This window comes from Netta rufina (assembly GCF_964035555.1).
Source record: "Netta rufina genome assembly, chromosome: 4".
Lineage (NCBI taxonomy): Eukaryota > Metazoa > Chordata > Aves > Anseriformes > Anatidae > Netta > Netta rufina.
The window spans coordinates 15,400,038-15,418,567 of record NC_140127.1 but is presented as its reverse complement, the minus strand read 5'-3'; the positions used below and the strand labels follow the sequence as shown (position 1 = coordinate 15,418,567).

At 44.1% G+C, this 18,530-nt stretch overlaps 1 protein-coding gene across 6 annotated transcripts in view; it reads left to right on the top strand.

The window, feature by feature from the left end:
* The window catches only part of SLC4A4 (solute carrier family 4 member 4), a 193,865-nt gene that overhangs the window by 163,529 nt on the left and 11,806 nt on the right, over positions 1 to 18,530 (top strand). For all 6 annotated transcript variants that reach the window (XR_014618371.1, XR_014618372.1, XM_084286256.1 and 3 more), the window contains 7 exons: positions 2,035 to 2,148; positions 2,762 to 2,923; positions 7,315 to 7,493; positions 8,908 to 8,980; positions 13,478 to 13,546; positions 15,231 to 15,404; positions 17,855 to 18,016. Coding sequence is in view for 4 of the 6 variants with exons in the window: in XM_084286256.1 (XP_084142382.1) it covers positions 2,035 to 2,148; positions 2,762 to 2,923; positions 7,315 to 7,493; positions 8,908 to 8,980; positions 13,478 to 13,546; positions 15,231 to 15,404; positions 17,855 to 18,016 (933 nt within the window). In the remaining 2 variants the exon portion in view is untranslated. The remainder of the gene's footprint in view (positions 1 to 2,034; positions 2,149 to 2,761; positions 2,924 to 7,314; positions 7,494 to 8,907; positions 8,981 to 13,477; positions 13,547 to 15,230; positions 15,405 to 17,854; positions 18,017 to 18,530) is intronic.

Sequence of the window (18,530 nt, the reverse complement as noted above, 5' to 3'; positions counted from 1 at the left end):
TAGCATTTCAAGCACTCAAAAATGTAAAAATTGCCTACACCCCATATCTGGCGAACTGTTTGTGGTAGGGACTTGAAGCAGGAATTCCATTTCCTTTCTTAAGATCAGATGCAAAATAGGGATGTCCCTGGTATTCTGTGATTCTGTGATTCTGTGGTAACCTTTGCATTGATTTAAACAACATTTCGCTCAGACTTAGAGCCAACTTGTATGCATCTCTCAAGTGCATCTGCTTATTCTGTCTTTGTCATGACAACTGTTCAATGTTCAAAGGCAGGGATAAAAAAAAAAAAAAAAAAAAGGCCTTTCAGCTGTAAGGGGTTCATTTGAAACACACTGGACAAGTAGCTCTGCCCTCCCCAAGATTCAGCCTTTGCCAGTTTCATCAGTTTGCATCTGAAAGAAGACATGCATGTGAGCTTCTCTTTGTGTAACAAAAAGCCATGTTTGTGTAAGACTTGTCCCCCATTTTTGGCATTCTGACAGAATGGGATTTATCCTGCAAGGATTTTTATTTACTGTTTTGCTGTGTTACAATCGAACCTTCTATTATTTTTAATAAAAAGGAAACGAATTCCATCTATCCTGGAATGCCACTCAATGTATCTGTAACTATGTGAACCTGGGAAGCCTGGAAGGAACAAATCTTTAAAGATCCTGCATAGTTCCAGACAAGCACAGTGGGGCCTGTCTGGTTTAGCTTCAGAGCCCAACTGGTGGCAGCTTTATTGCATCGACTCGGGTAAAGTCGCACTCCTCAGAGTATGTAGAGCATTTAACCAAGAAACGGAGTTTCTCATCCTGTCTGTTTGGGTTGACTTATTACTTGAACAGAAAACAATGCCATTTCAAACTCTGCCATTTACATGAAATTTGGGTCTTCCATTTTCTTCCATTCCCTCCCTCCCCTGTTTTTTTTTTTTTGTTTGTTTGTTTGTTTTTTTCTTAAATGTATATTGCAAAATCAATCCCATTAAAAGAATGGTATCTGGGCAGAACATATGTTTTTGTGAAAGGCACATACCTTAAGATTTCTGAGATGACATGAGAAGCTCAACTTGTATCAAAATGCAGTCTCTGTCCCTGCAGAGAAAAAACATGAATATGAGAATCCTAAAGAATCAGATCAGAAGGCAAACAGGAGGAGACAATATTAAATAATGTGTGAAAATGTCACTATTTTTTTAGGCTCATTTGTAAATACTCAATATCTGTTAATGTTGGAAGCTGACCTGGAAGTCTTTCAGTAATCAGTACGACCAGAATGAGAACATATGCAATTATTTAAAAAAGAAACAAACCTAAACCATCTCAGAATTCTTCCCAAGCCATTAAATGGTTCTCAACCATTTCTTTGGCAGCTTGGCTTACCATAGCTATCAGTGGGCTGTCCTGGCCCCCCAAACACTCCGAGCCTCCCGTGTCCCTGCATGGTCCCCATGTGCCTTAGCCTCAGGCTGGTGCTTGGCACTGACAGTCGGAGAGCAAAGCGTGTGGTATAGGCGGACTTGCTCTGCTCCCAGGCATGCTCAGCACCTTGTCAGGAGAGGAATTGGGAGTCTTGAGTGAACTCTTCCCTCCCTGCTTTTTCTATGCGTATTTCATCTTGCACAGGAAGTTACTTATTAAAGAAAGGACCTCTTTTTCTTGATAGACTTGCATTGCAAGCTTTTCAGACTCCTAGGCCTCCATCCTGGTGGTTGTTGGCTGCTGTTGAAAGCAGTATCAGTAAGACTGTTCTGAAGAATTCATGTGGGAGTTTCTTACAAAAGCAGTTTTCTTTTTCCTTGGGCTTGTTTTCATAATTCCATTTAGGCTTAATAGTTTGGCCTTCAGACAACACAACGAAGTACCAAGGCACATTTGGGGAAAATGGAATAAGACATTACAATGTGCACCTTTGTTTCTACATAAAAAGAAATAATTAGTTTGTATTGCCACCAAATGCACACTTGGAGTATCACACAGAATCTAAGGCAGGGATAAAGTGGTGCCTCATAGTGCTGACTATTACAATATCAACTTCTGTTTCAGGCCAGGAAGCTCATCAGTGACTTTGCCATTATCTTATCCATTCTGATTTTCTGTGGAATAGATGCCCTGGTAGGTGTGGACACACCAAAGCTAATCGTGCCAAGTGAATTCAAGGTATGTAATTGTCAGCTCATTTTGTGGACTTTGGGATAGCTTCCCTTTTCCACCCATCTGCCCTGACTAAAATGCCCTCAAAACGAGACAGCAGTCAGCTCGCTGGAAAGGACCATTTCACTCAGCTGCTACCCCTTCTAATTGCTTTAGTTAGCTGATTTATCTCCTAAATCCTGCCTCCATACTTTGAACATAAGCCCAGCTTTTCCTACCTCCTTCGGGCTGGTGTAAGTTCTTGCATCCAGGACTTGTGTGCACTGGGTTATGTGCTCAGTCACCCCAGGGACATTCCCTCATTCAGCTCCTTGGAGGCATTTTGGAGAAGCTGCTCAAGGGTGCTTGCTGGCACGTTCCTCGTAACCCCCCTTGTAACCTTGCTGCTAATCAGCTTGCAAAAGCTGGGCCCCCATAATCAATGCTTAATTATTAAGGACTTTTTGTTGCTGTTTCTGGGAAGGATTAAATTATCACAAACCTCAAGTGTCTCTCTGTAGCCTTTTAATGGAAGGAAGATTTTTGGAAGTTTTTGGAAGTGTAAAGAAATTTATACTATGATAATGTCACTCATATATTGCAACTCTAACACAAGCTTTCCTTCCCTTGCCCTTAAAAGCCCACCAGTCCCGAGAGGGGTTGGTTTATCCCACCTTTTGGAGGGAACCCATGGTGGGTGTACCTGGCAGCAGCCATCCCTGCACTGCTGGTGACTATCCTCATCTTCATGGACCAGCAAATTACAGCCGTCATCGTCAACAGGAAGGAACACAAGCTCAAGGTGGGTGTGCTTGGTGTCTTGCATGTGTGTGAAGAGCTGTCCTGTGCTGCTTCTGTGCTAGAAATGGAGGAGGGCCTGCAGCAGGGCTGCATACACAGCATGGCTCAGCACGGACAGGAAAAAGAAGGGAGCCACGGTATATCCACAAGGTCAGGATCTCACTCGGAAGAAAACCTAATGAGGGAGGATGGGGCAGCACAAGCTGTAACCGTAAAAGGTAGAAAGAGCTGGGCGTGTGGGTTTTTCTGCTGTGCTGGGTAATGCCTTGAACCCTGACACCAGAGAGTTTGAAGTTCAGTGTGGATGCCTGACACCCTTCTAATGATTGACTAATGGTACCCTTGAGTGTCCTCTGATGTCACTGTGTTGGGAGGGAAAGAGTGAAAGTTAACTGTGGAATAAACAAGCATGCGTGGATCTGCAGAGAACGTTCAGTGTAGGAGCTCAGGCTTGCTGCTGGGAGAGCCCGCGTGCTTGAAAGGTCCTCTGCTCCAGCCCGAGCTGTGACCTGATTTTTCTGTGGACTGCATCCGAGCCAAAATCTTTCTCACCTAATCAAAACGGGCAAAGATTTTCCAGATCTGATAAGCCCCTGTTAGTGTGCTAATCGTAAGGCCAGTGGGTGTTCCCAGAAATAGAATCATCAAACTGGCAGAACAAAGCTCTTTGTGTCACGGCCAACCCATACGTGAGGCTGTCAGCTGCTCCAAAGGGGGGTCTTGGTGTGCTGGGTGATGGCAGAAACCCACCTCTGGTGGGTACGGCAAGAGACAGCCCAAGTACAGCAGCCGTGGTGGCTTTGTGGTGTGGTAAAATACAAGAAATAAGCTGAAGAGATCTCGGATGTACCAAAGGTATAGCTACAGTTGGATGTTATTGAAAGAGAAGCTTTATATCCGCTGACATAGAACAGCCTAGGATGCAGTAATGTTTTTAAAATAAACGTTCCAGACCAGCGCTATGCAGGTTTTCATGCCTGTAGGGTTTTTCCTTTCCCTGCCTGGTCAGTTCTATTGAAAAATATTAAATTCCTGTAAAAGAAGACTCTCCCTTCCTGCTAACAGCACACATTTCAAGTGGTCTAACCTATGAGAGCAAAGACTCGCTCAAAACATGGCTAATGCTGGGTCATTGTTTAGCTAGCCAGCTCATCAGTCATACTGAGAGCTGTTGGAAGTGTAGCTCTCCTGTGAGTCGAGCTCTTACTTGAAAAAGAGGAGGATGTTGCAGTTCGAATGGTTGCTTGTGGGCATTAGACAATCAACGTGATTTAAGACTGACCTGGGGGACAGAGAGGGCACGGGGAAGGTTTGTTGTGCAATGATGATTGCTGGCTGACCGCTTTCTTGCAGGGCTGGATTGAAATGACCCCCAGAACATCCCTTCTTGCCATCTGGAGCTGGGCAGATAAAATTAAGAGTGTGCCCACATCTTCCTCAGGGGGAGGCTAATCTTTACCCTGCCCTTGAAGCACACCATTAGGTGTAGGTGATTATGGAGGCAAGGCACAGCGCAGATGTCTGCAAGCCTGTCAGACAGGGCTGTCAGCATACACTTGCTTTCTGCAGGTGTCTGATTTCCTCACCTGTATGTTTCCTGTACACGGCCTCAGTTTTAGGTACACTTGAGCCCTCACGATACAGCCTTCTGCTGCTACACAGGTGTAACCGTATCCACTCCACTTACAGAAAAGCTGGGGAAGGCAACAAAAGGCTGAAACCCAGGGGTAATCCTTTCCTGTGCAGAGGGCGTGCAGCCTTCTGACCAACGTGTCCTCCCCCCCTCGGCCTTGCAGTTTCAAGGTGCACCTTCCCTGTCTCTGCTACAGCTTGTAGGTGCTGAACACGGTTATGCTATCAGCACTGGGTGTACTTTTTTAGTAGCAAAGTATAAACATTCCCACAAGGTACTGTTTAAAATAAAAAATTGTTTCCTGCTTCCTTTGTTAGGGTTGTGAGAATATGCTTTTGTTTAAATGGGGGTCTGCACCAAAATATACAAAAGTACAGAAAATCTACTGTAGGCCCAAAAGAGGACTTTTTTTTTTTTTTCTTTTTTTTGCTGGTGCCTTGTTAAAAGTGTTGGCAGGGTGTTGCTGAGTGCTGCTGGCCAGCCAAGGTAAGCGGTGCGTCTATTAGGAAAACAATGAGTACTATTCAAAAGGAGCTGGGTTGCTTTCCCTCTTAGGTCACCAAGTAGGTCTGGCTCATTTGTTCTTTCCAATAAAATCAAATTGAACAAGTTTAAAAAAAGGTTAATCTTCTTTAAAATATCAAACCTTAAAGATTTCTCTAGTATTTTTCTGAAGATCCCTTTCTTTGGTGGCTCTTTTGTTTCTCCATTTCTCTTGGCATTTGTGACTGGTGGATTTCCTGTGTTAGTCCATTAAAGGACATAAAAATAACAGATAAAAGCAATAAAAAGAGAGGTGTACATTGTTTGGGAAAAGCTTTTTGGAGTAAATTTACCCAGTATTTTGCTAGCAGTGTCTGCTTCTGACAGAAATTACTCTCTTTCCAATCTCAGTTTCCACAGGAGTTTTTCTTCAAGCCCATCTGAACACCAGAGGTCTTTAAGAGGGTGTGAGGAATGAGGGCAGCTTTCTCCTTTCACTAGGTGATGCGAGGCCATCAGCTGCTCTTGTTCCTTTCCCCAGGAAAGCATAAAGTTGGGCGTTCGGTACCCAGCGTGATCAGCAGCGCTCAGGCCATTTGCAAAGTCCTGACTGAGATTCTACAGTTGCTTCCTATCTTAAATACAGGAGTTCAGATCTTGCTCTGAGATAGGAAATGGTAAATGTTACCTTTTGGCAGGCACCATATACCTGTAAGATTGCTTTCAGGTAGGTTTCATTAAGTCATTACATCGAGAGTTATTTTAAAACAGCTGCTTGAAACTAAAATTAGGCTTTGGGCTGGTTTTTTGAAAGGGTAGTTTGGGTGTCCGAATCTCTGTGCATATCTAAGCTGTCACTTACACAAACGTGACATGACTTGGCACATTAAGGAACTGTTTTAGTTCCTGATGCCAAATGAAAAAAACACTTGCAAATGGAATGAGCTGTTTTACTTGGAAGAAAACAAGGGACCTCGGGGAGAAATTGTGGATAACTTTGTTCTCCATCATAAAGAAGTGTGCTCTGACTTTTGGAATAGGCCCACAAGTCCAGTTAAAGATAGCAAATGCTGCTCATCTGCTGTGTCTTTGCAAATCAGGATACCAGAGAGGAAGAGAGAAACTGAAGGAAGTGGACAGAGTGAACACAGCTGGACAGGGATTTTGCACCTTGTTGTCTATTACAGATTCCGGAATAACGCGCCACTTTCCTAACACCGGTACCTTCATCAGCACTGCTCCTCCCTCCATCATGACTAGTTAGTTATTCAGGCTTCACTCTGACTGTGATGTTTGTGTGGAGGGCTAGACTCGTATGAATGCACAGTTGGTGAAATCCTGGCCTCCCACTGTATAAAAAGAAGTCCCGTGCACTTGTAATAGATCACTAGGATAACAGCTGACAGTGTCATAACCTGCTCTCTTGCTTTGCAGACGATCCTCGCATGCACTTACCCTGTCCGAACGCTGCTGTTGCCAGAGCTGTCTCTTGCTGTGAAAATGGGCTGCTCTGTGTCTGCATGCGCTGCGGGCAGGCAGCAGCGGGTTGGGATGGTGCCAGGCATTGCATTTCTTCTCACCGTGTCACCTCACGTTTAAAAAAAAAAAAAAAAAAAAAAAAAAAAAGGAACATTTAATTATAAAAATAGCACTATATAATGAGGTTTCATTTGTGTTTATTCAGAGGCAATGCAGAGCTCTTTCAGAATACTGTGAGCCTACTGTAATCAAGATATATATTTTTTTGAGAGCTTGCTTGCTTACACTGTTTATAAGATAGGATGCGTAGCCCACCTAGTACTTTTCAGTGATCATTACTTCTTTCCAGTTGTGTTTAACTCACGGTCTGCTATGTTCAGTACCACTGTGCTCAGCTACCTGACTGGCTGCAGGGCTAGCCTGGCACCATCTCAACCTCCAAGTACTGTGCAGCATACACAAGGTGCTTGTTCGTTTGCCAGACTGCTTGCAAGACTGCTGCCTTCCTATACTTATTGCTTAAGCCAGCTGCATTGTTCTCAGAGCTTGCCAGGACTGTGTCACATACCTGCTTTCCCTGCTGAGGCACACAGTTTACCTGTTAAGCAGCAATGTGTCCTACTCTGCTAACTGCTTGTGAAAACTTCTGTCTCCGAGAGCAGGCCAAGCAGTTGGTCAAAGATGCTGTAGAAGGAAATGCTGCTTGGTTGTTGTGCTTCTGCTCCTGTGCCAGCGTCCTGGCTGTTCCTTACCTATTTAGAAAAATTAAAGCAAAGGTTTTCTGTCTCCCTTCACAGAAAGGTGCTGGTTATCATCTGGATTTGTTCTGGGTGGCCATCCTGATGATCATATGCTCCTTCATGGGCCTGCCCTGGTATGTTGCTGCTACTGTGATCTCCATAGCTCATATTGACAGCTTGAAGATGGAGACAGAAACTTCAGCCCCTGGAGAACAGCCCAAGTTTTTGGGAGTGAGGTATGTCAAACCAAATAGGCCTTCATTGCCTTGTTTGCCTGCAAAGATCAGTTGGTACTATAAATGGTCTTGCTTCGAACAGGACACAGGCAGAGGGAATTGCTCTTAGATTTGCAGTAAATCTTAAGATCAGCTGTGCTTCCCTACAGCTTTTTTTTTTTTTTTTTTTTTCTTTGTCCTCAGAGGTTATATCCAGTTAGAAGCTTATCTGGCATAGTCCTGTAAATAGTCTTTCTCGAAAAGGAAGAAAACTGTTCTGCCATGTGCATGTCTGTACAGGGAGAGTATGAGTAGAGGGAGGAAAACAAAGAAACTTCACATTGGAGTTGAGATAAATTCTGTGTCTGCTTTGGGCATGCACGTTGAAACCACCCCTAACTACACAAGACTTTACACAGCAAGGTCTGGTGCCAATGGGATCCTGCAAAGTTTTCATACAGTGTTTCTTAAGGCTTCCTTTGTATTTCCAAACCTGAATGTGAGATTAGGCAGTGCAGCTCTCCGTGCAATTCCTCAGAAGTCTATTCGGCCAGATCAGAGAAAGTTTTCCAGTGTTTGGGAAAAGAGATGCATTTACTAGATTCCTTTATGCATGGAAACTAGACAGACATTTATAAGCAAACATAGTGGTAAAGGATTTAAACATGTTGTGGCTAAAGTGATCGATTCTACTAAATTAAACTATTTATTTTGTGTTTGGTTGCCTTAATTAAGTGGTCTGAAGTGCTTTCAATAGAAGCAGCAGCACTCCTGGAAATCAGGCCTCTCACTTAGGCAAATAACAGAAATGTAATGGCCTAATTTGAAGTTCTCAGAAATACTGTTTGCAAGGGCATTTTCAGTTGCAGAGAGCAGATGTGGGTGCCTCTTAAGTCAGATGTCCAGCAACCCACAAAGGCCCAGACCAGGGAATTTTGAGTCCTCTTCGTACCTGGTGCGCAGAGCGGTGTACAGTAAATGGCACTTATCTAACTGTTGGAGTACAATGACCAAGCTCTGAAACATGCTGCTAATTTCAGAGTGGAGAGCTAATGATTTATTGCCTATTTGCATGTTGTGAAAACTGCCGTGCAGAGAATTTGGTCTGCTGGTTAACAGTTTCTAATGTTTAACGTTTAAACACACTCCTCATTACTCAGTAGCAGTACTCTACCGATCCACAAACACTGGAAGTAGGAGAACGAGCAAACATACAAAAACTGATTTGGTGTGTGGAAAAAAAAGATGTGTGTGAGGCTCGGTTGTGAACAAGATACCTGCCTGCTGGTGGTGGCTTGTAATTGCCCCTCAGCTTTGAAAATGTGTCTGCAAAAATGTGGCTGCCAGATTTACATAGTTTTTGAATACTCTGAGAAGGGAATAAAATCAGAATGAAAGCTGAAGCGATACTGCTAACCCACTGATTTTGTTTCAGGGAGCAAAGAGTCACGGGTGTCATTGTTTTCATTCTGACTGGTGTGTCTGTCTTTATGGCTCCCATCTTAAAGGTAAGGATGTAACCTTTTCTGCTTCCTTCTGCTCACACAACCAAGTGGCCAGAGCCACAACAGTTGGGCTATTTTTATTCTACAAAAAAACCCTCATTGAAGTATGGAAAAGAAGATTAGTGAGAATCACTGGTGCAGTTTTGCAATTTATGGAGGCTTAGATGTAAACTTTCTGAAAGGAAAAAACATATTTATAGCGTGCTACATATTAACAGTGCCAAAGTTCCAGGCTGGTGGTTTTGTGGCCATGACATTTTTGTTTGAAGATTTTTCTTCCATGTTTATGTATGGTGAAGTTTTCTTTTATATTCTTATGCTTCTGTGCCCGTGTTTTATGGAAGATAGATTGTGGATTAAGTTTGAGAGCATACTGGTGACGTTAACAGATAGAGTCAAGAAAAGTACATTTGCACGTACGTGTGTGCGTATCTGCACTAGGTCCACATACACGAGCCCAGATGCTTCCACAGTGGCTTTGTCCCTTTGTGCACAGTCCAGGTGAGTGAGATGATGTGAGCTCCAGGAGTGCAGCTTGGCACAGCCTTCTTCCAGGACTCTTAGGAGTCCTCCAGCAGCCAAGAAGGGTTTTGTTTTGTAGCTCTGGAAGAAGTTGTCAGGTGCAGAATTAGCAATGCTTCTATACCATGTATCAGAGGGATGGATCTGACAAAAGTCTCCTTTTTTTTAGAAGAAGTAATACAGCCTGCAGATCTCTCTCTGTTTCTCATTCATCCTGAAGTCTTGCTGTTTCTAGAGGATAAAGTGACTCCTAAAAACAGCCTTCATATCTTCATCTGGCGCCTACTCATACGTTGCATGTTGTGCATAGTGTACATGGCCCACTGAAAAGAATTAACTGTGATAAGAGAGAATATGTGGAACCGATGGCAATGAGCAGAGCCTACAGCTTGATAGTGTTACTCCATGAGAAAAGTTCTGGCCAAAAATCTTTGGGACTGCTGGCACTGCTTTAGTGGAGCAGGAATTTTGCCCTGCCTGTTAGGGCTGCCAAAGCACGCACCTCAGCAGTGTGAAGCTCCTGCAGCTTGCCCTGCTTTTAAAAGAGCCAGCACAACAATCAAATTTTCATTCTTTTAGGCTGGATCCTCCTAAAATAGCACATTCCTTATTGCTCAGAAGTGATGCCTGGCTCAGTAGTACTGAAAACATGTTTCTGTAGGAAGCAGTGCAGAAAAATGTGATTTATCTCCTGATTATTTTTTTTTCTCTCATGATTTTAGCAAAGGCTTTGGGCACTTGTGCTGCTCGTGTACCATTTAATCTAGATAGGTAGCTATTTTTCAAGTTCTGAGATTTACTGGCGCGTAGCCACAGAGAAACGCATCCTTAGTGGTTCATCAAATCATAGAATCAAACTAGAAAATCCGCTTATCTGTTCCTGGTGGAGGATACTGCCTTTCCCGAGGATGACTGAAGTGGTGCTGTGTGCAGGCACACGGTACAACAGCTACCTGAGATGTCAGCTGAGATGTCAGCTGCAGAAGGCCACCTCCATGGATCCACAGACTGGTGCTAGCAGTTAGCAGAACAGTAACATACACGCGGAAACAGTGGCACTGTTCATTGCAGCTCAGTGGTGGAGCAGATGGGTGTCTGGAGGAGCACTTTCGGAGGAGACAAATTAAGTTTGGTCGAACCTGAGGGGGCTGCAAGACACAATTAGATGTGAGCCTGGAGGGGAGGACACAGGCAGAGAGTAATGATGCCACATGTATATAAAACGAAGAAAGTGGCTTTAAAAGGTCAGTGTTCCTATCCTTGATTTGTGAGGTTGTTTTTACAATTAGCAAATTTTTATTTCTTGGTTATAGTTTCCTCCTCTCCACAAACAAGCATTTCCATGCCCTTAATTTAATGCCTGATTGTATTAATACTATTTGTTGGTTCGTGACCTTTCCTCACAAGATCTGTCTTCCTCTGTTCTGCTGAGCTCCATTATTTCCCCCGCTATTGCTTCATTCATAATTTTTCTGAGCTTCCCCAAAGCACGCATACAGGCAAAATCCTCACGCGAGGCTGTCTGCAGATAAACTGGCACGCTCCTTGCCCACGTGCCAGTAAGAACTACCTGGCAGGGTTTCAGGACCTTCAACACACACCAGCAGGAGGGTCTCCTGCTACAAAGAACTGCTTTGCAGCATGTATTGCAGAACAGTTGAGTCTTCTCGTGCCAGCAGCAAATTGAACGCTAATGGTCCCAAACGGAATACAACTGGCAATCCACAGAATAATCCCATCCTTGTTTTTTGTGGGTGTTGTGGTGTTTGTACTGCTTTTGAACGTCACTCATCTTTCTGCTCAATTATGGCAGATCTCCACCCAAACACCCTCTACCCTTCTAGGAGAATTACAGGCATTTTCCTATAAATACATTCTTAATTCTGTTGGCTAGCAGCAGGTTTGCTCTGAGTACCTATGCCAGCAACCCTATAGCCAGTGAATACTTTGCCAAAACATAATCTTCCAAAATGAAAGTGCTGCTTCCTACTCTGCAAGATAATGTGCTGAAGTTTCACCTAGGCATGACTGACAGGGTTAATTAGCATGGAATGGTGAAATAACACTTGGACATTTTTCTTTTTAGTTTTTTAAAAGGGAAAGGAAAAAGATTGGGAGAAAAGAGAGCGATGTAAATGAACTAGCAAGCTAAACTCTGAATATTTCCTACCCAACTTGCTGCAGGAGTCTGTCTTGTCTCATCTTATCGATTCCTCAGATGCAGTGAGGGTGCTGAATCTCTCAGACACCCACAGTTATGTCAGCCACACACTGACTCCCCCTCTCTCCCCACTGTGGTGTGGGGTGGTGGAAGACTGTTGAAGCCAGCCTGAAGAATTGTTTGGCTTTCAACATGTGCTACAAACACAGGTCACTCAAGGACACAAACAAAGGCAACAAAAGGGTAACTCAGTGGTCAAGGAGCTTGGAGGAGTTGAGAGGGGGTGAGACTCAGGTGAAGCAAGGGAGGAACGCAGGCAGTGATGCTTTGATCTCCCATGACATTGCAGATGTGGCTCTGGTGACTTTGGTGCTTGTGTGCCCCAGGTGAAGTGCATGCATTCTGGATGAAGGCCTCCAGGGAAATTTGCAGGGCACTGTGTTTATTACCTAGTAAACGATTAGTAATGTAGTGGGGAACTTGATAAACACGGGTTATTTGCTTCTTTAATGAGTTACGTACACAGGTTGGAAAAGAAACGTTCCTACCTCAGAAGCCCTGGTGCCACTGGGAACAGGGAGCCTTTGGGTGTGCTGTGTCTGCCATTCAGTGGCAGCTGCTTGTCACTGCACGAAGGCTTCCCTCGCCGCGAGCAGACGGCTGCGGAGCTCTTTCTGCGCTTTTTGGGTTCCAATAAATGGCACAAAGGCCTTTATTCAGATCCTGAGTTTGATTTGTGCCCAAGTATTTCCATTCACATCACGCCACGCTGATTGCAAACGATTTTGTTGTTTGGCTTTCCCATTTTGGGAACTGCACCATTGTTTTTGCCATTGAGAAAAGCTTTGTGCTTTGGGTCGGAGGGCCGGGTACTTTCTTCTGAGGAGCATGTATGTTGTTTCCATGGGCAGGCATATGCTGTAGATGGAGGCTGTCTCCTTTGCAGCCACCTGGGTTAGTGCAGATGCTGGCTCAAGTAGCCGGGCTGGTCCTCGGGCACGAGAGGGGAGGTTTAAAGTCGCATTTGTTGAAGTAGGCAGGAAGATGGATTTAGTGATGACTGCTCTTGTATTAAACCATGCAGGCTGTCTGGAAACGCGGCTGTGCCCCTGCACATCGCTTGCTTTTCAGCCAAAGGAAGATGTCCCCAGCTGCATGTGACAGTGATGAAGGAACAGGCAGTGCTTAGCACTTGAGGGAGCAGAAATTGTCATTTGAAAAGGTGATTTCTGTATGTGAATAATGTAACTCATCATCCTGTACTTATGGACTATTAATTAACATGAATTAAAGTCTGAGTAGTTAGAGATTTGGTTTGCATGACTGTCATTACTCATCTGGGACTCAAGAAGACAGCCCTTCTGGACACATTTCCACATCTTACTAAGTTGTACATATCCCAGGATCATGATTCTCTTCTTCTCTACCTTCTGCTTCTAGTACCACCAGAAACCAAGAGGTGAAAAGTAGTTTGGGGGTTCCTGGAACACATTTTACTCCACTTTTTCTTGAATTTTTTGACTACCTGGCACCGTCTGGCTTCATTTCCTTTGTTTCTTGGAGATACTTAAAAGTTGCACCGAAACGGGAGAGAACAGGGCTCATTCAGCCTCTGCCCTGTTCTTCCAGCTCTCCAGTGCTAACAGAAATGTTCTTCCACCTCTCAAAATACAGCAGAAAGATTGCTCGTGTCTATTACTTTGCATTACCCACCCATAGGTGCAATTCAGATATACCATGGGACAGGGATTACGTCCCCCTGCACATTAACAGCGTGTTGTGTATTCACTCACTTTCTCCTTCTCTCTCCCCCCCAGTTCATTCCCATGCCTGTGCTCTACGGCGTCTTCCTGTACATGGGTGTCGCTTCCCTCAACGGCGTGCAGGTAAGCTCCCGCAGGGATTTAGGGCTGCTCTAACCCGGGGTACCTTGTCCAGAAGATGGGAATCTGCTCATTACAAGGTTTCTTTTACAACTCTCCGGCCTTTCCCTTCTCCTCCGCCCCCTCATTTTCGTTTCAGGAGAAACCCAGGGAGGTTAGCAACTGTTTACAAATATTGCCGCACACTGGCTGACTTGAGAATGAGACTAAAGGCAAGAAATCTGCTCAGCAGGAGAGCAGCCAAGTCTAGTCCCCATTAGCAATGAGGGGGGGGGGGGCTTTGTGAAGACCCGGGGTCTTTCTTCACCCCAATTTACTGATAGAGAGGACAGCGTGTGCTTGCAAAGGCTCCAGGCTCACTTCTGGGATGGTTCAGGTCCTCTGCTGGGACATCTGTTGCAGACTGAAGGAAAACAAGGCAACATGATTTATGGTGGTGGCATTATTCTGCGATGTTAATAAGTGGGAACATTGCTGCTTGCACTGGAAGGGAAGCCAAGCCCCCTTTCTTTGTCGTTGAGGAAATATTACGTAAGGAGCCTTTCTCACAGTGCACTATCTTTAATTGGTGCTAGGAAGCTGGAAGTGTTTTTGTTGCTTTCTGGCACCCTATTAATTGTGGCCTTTCTTTTTAGTGCTTAGTTGTGCTCTAATGGGAAAAGACTCTGTGTTCTGTGAGCGCCATGAGAATTTACTTGGGTATTCTTTAAAATGGCCCAGGCTTTCATTCACTCATTTGAGATTGATCTCGTTTCAGAAGTGGGCAGCGAGCCCAAGTTCTGGCAGGAGACAACAGGGGGATTGTAATATTCACCCTTGGGTTGGTTCTCCTGGAGGGGATTTCCCCTGCTTTCTGGCCCAGGTGCTCGGAGAACTGTGCACTTGTTTTCCGCTGATCAAGGACCTCACTCAGCGAGAAATCCCCGTTCTGGTTTAACTCCAAGTCCATCCAGTCCAGCACGGGGTGAGGGACACTGCCTGAAAAGCTGCCCCTTCTCCTCGCTCCTCAGTTAGCTGCATTTCTGTTCTCTGGTAACGTGATGTCTGCCCTCACCTCTGGTGACCTCTGCTCCCAATTGATTTGGAGAAGGCAGTGTTTTTAAATGCTGAACATCTTTATAGTGTTCCTTGGCAGTAATAGGGTGGTTGACAGAAGTAGCCCGAAGTTTGATGGCAACCACAGTTTGGGCATTCATCTTTTCTCTCTGTTTTGTGGGCAAAAAAAAGTCCTTTCTTCAACAGAAAGTTCCCCGTGTCCCCAGCTGCAGCATATCAGCCTAGTTCTTGTGAAGCCAGCAGAGAGAGCTATTTCCATTGATACCTTAGTTTTTTGGTTTAAATAATGATCATCAGAGCACATGGATTCCTGCTCCCTAAAATAAAGGCACCTCAAGGCCTTGCATTGAGAGATGCTTGGCTCCTGTGTCTGTTCAGCTGCCAAATGTAGATGTGGGAGCTTAACTTCAGACAACTGACTTACAATGTTCAGCCCATTGGATTAAGTTAAATTAAAAGTGCATTACTGAGGGGAGAGAGGACCTGTTCTGGGTTCTCTGCTGAGTTTCCTTTACGTAGGGAAAGCAGGTTGATTCAAGGTTGCACTTCATAGTTTAATAATACTATTGTCTTTTTTTTGAGAATCCTGCATTTCATTTATACGTACACTGCTTTTCCATTTTCTATCCAGTTCATGGATCGGCTGAAGCTGCTCTTGATGCCTCTAAAACACCAGCCTGACTTTATCTATCTGCGTCACGTCCCGCTGCGCAGGGTCCATCTGTTCACGTTTCTGCAGGTGGTGTGCCTGGCCCTCCTCTGGATTCTCAAGTCAACTGTGGCTGCTATCATATTCCCTGTCATGGTAGGTGATGTTCTCCTTCGCCTTTCCTGGCTGTGCCTCCCTTCCACAGCCTGGGCCTTCCACACACAGGCATATGCTCCCTCAAACAGGCAAACTGAATCCTCTTGCAGTAAAATCCCTAGGCTGGGACTCTGAGCTCCGTTCGTTACGCTGATATAAAACTGCACAGGGTGAATGTTCACCACATCCTCTCAGTTGCTGTGACTGCCTTCACATAAATCCTCTGGAAGAAACAAGCCTGGCAAGTTAATTTTTTTCCAGAAAGGTGTAGTTCGTTTTGACCGTCCCTGGCTGCCAAGGTTAGATGTGCTGTGTTTTGTCCTTGAGCTGCCTGAATGAATGAGAGGTACACAGTTCTCCTTTCTCAGTCCACACCAGTGTGTGTACAGAAAGTGTCTCCCTTGCTTTTAAATAAAACAAACAGGCAAAGAAAAATGAGATGGTAGGGCTGTGATCCCTGCTCAACGTCAAATAGAGGGGAAGTATTGGTTAAATCAAGAGCAAGAAAAGGAGTTCTTCTTCTTTGAACTTGAGTAAAAAGACAACAGTGTTGATTGCTGTGTTTCACATCTAAGGTTGCTATATATATTTGTAGGATGCATGTCCTCTAACAGTGGGTATCAGAGTCATGTTAAAAGGTCTTTTGGATGATGAATGATAAATGATTGACCACACAGAACTATTTTGTAGATATACACTGTGCAGCCAGTTCCAAGGCAGACCGAGTCTCAAAACCTTTGGCCATTTACAGGTGGTCTGCAGGTGGTCACTGGAGCAGTTCAGGTCCAAAATGAAGCAGCAGAAAGTGGACCCTGCTCTACCTCTGTACCTGCCCTATAGCTCAGCTAAAACAGTTGGGAACAATGTCACCTTACAAACAAGTGCATCCAACATGACCACAGCTATGTGCACAGGGGTTCTACAGGGCTTGGTCTTTGGCTTGGAGATAGGTCAGACTGCTGCAAAGTCAACACTATATGAAGCTCCCTTAATAAATATTTGGGCCAAATCCTCCCCACACACACCTGTTTCAGGTTTATGCACATGTAAATATTCAGGCATGGGTGCAGTTACAAACTGCAGTGCTTATCTAAGAGAACGAAGGAAAGTTGAAAACAAAACAAGCACAAGCATTTGTTCTCTGGTGCTGGTAAAATTAGAGGAGAAAAGGTGATTCAAGTAAAAAAACAAACAAACAAAACACAACACAACATTTTTGCTGGGACACATGCTCATATATAAAGATGTTAGAAGTCAGCAGTTCATATGGACGTGCTGTTCCGTTCCATTTTTATAGCTGTGCTGTGCTGTTGAAAGCTGAATTTAAGATCTGGAGACACCTCCTCTTTGCCCATAATAGCATCTGAGCAGTCTTCATTTTGCTGAAGTTTGTTATAATGATGCAAACTCAGTGGAGGTACAGACAACTTAGCTGTAGCTGGATCTGATGACAAAACCTGACTTATTTGCACTTGTGATCAGGAGGCTATGAACTTCCAATTTGACTGTGAAGATCCAGCCAATACCCAGCCCCCTCCTTACTTGTAGGGAAAGCACTTTTAATAAAGAAGTAATTTATAGAGGGATAATCACGGGTGTCTGCATGGCATCTTTCCACTCCATGAGTAATTTTTCATTTCTCTAATCCCATTTTATATTACGCAAGTCAAAGTTTGAGATCCATTTCTAGGAATAATTTGTGCCATTGATCCTCACTGCTTGGAGCAAACTTTTCCATCTTAAAATCAGTCTTCTGTGGCTTGTGGGAGTGGGTTACATCTTTTTAGAGCTAAATTGAGCTTTTGGTCTGTCAGTGCACATCTTGGTATACATCTGTTGGTGATGTTAAATTCAGCATAGGCATTGACACCTGTTTCAGGCCTGTCCCATATTTTTCTCCCTACACAGAAAAATCTTTTCCTTCAGTTTCTTGCAGCCACAGTCCTAGCAAACTTTATTCTGTAAATTCTGAAGGCACACCCAGGCTACTGTCTAATTTTTAAAGAGTTGTTGTATCTAGAGAAGTGGTAAGAAAAAAATAAAGAAAATTACTCAGGATGCCCTTGTGAACCTGTGTATTTGTCTGAATCCCAAAAATAAATGAAAATCATCTTGGGTTGACAGTTTATTTCTTTGCCTGATGCCTGTCGATTTGATGTTAAAGATGACCTTTGTTTTTACAGGAGCAGTAAAAGGTTACCTTGCTGCTTCTGTACGTTGCTCCTGTTTATTCTGATGTAAAACACCTGCTTGAGGCCTGACTTGGTTCCAAAGTTTAGGTTTTCAAGTTGAACAATTGGAATATCTCAATCACCTTGTTCTGTACATGTTCATTTACAACCAGAATTGAAGCGTTTGGGATTATGAAGCAGCATCAACACAAATGCAAAGAGTGTTCCCTATTAAAGGTAAAATGTATCTCAGTGAGAAGTCCTTCTCTGCCCTTTCAGATTCTGGCACTTGTAGCAGTCAGAAAAGCCATGGACTACCTCTTCTCCCAGCATGACTTAAGCTTTCTTGACGACGTCATTCCAGAAAAGGACAAGAAAAAGAAAGAGGACGAGAAGAAGAAGAAAAAGAAGAAGGGCAGTCTGGACAGTGACAATGATGATGTAAGGAGCTTTTCTGCTTTTCTCCAGCTACTCATTTCTAGCTAATCCCGGGTGATGGTTCCAAGCCCTCTCCAGCACTGGGGGTGGGGATTTCCCAGCCTCTTGAAGCAGACCAGCACAATCCTTACCTGCTGCAGCAAATCACCCCCAAACAAAACTTCTTTGCAATGTTGCCTTCCCTTTTCCAGACGTCACCAGCCTGTGGTAGGTGGTACTTGCATTGCCAAGAATGAAATCACACTTTCCACAAGAGCCCTAGATACCTGCTGACATGTCATTCCCTTTACTAGAATGCCTTTCATCACCCTGCCTTGTACATCTTTCCCTCCCTCCTCCGCCTTTCTCTCCCCCCTCATTGTCTCTTACATTTTAGGAGGAGCATGGTTTTCGCAAGCAGTTCAGATGCTTCTGAGAATATCCTGGTTTACTTTTTTATTTTTTTAATTACTCTTTTTGAAAGCACAAAAAGATAAGACTTGTCATGTTGCAGGAAAGGCTGTTAATACTCCTGACC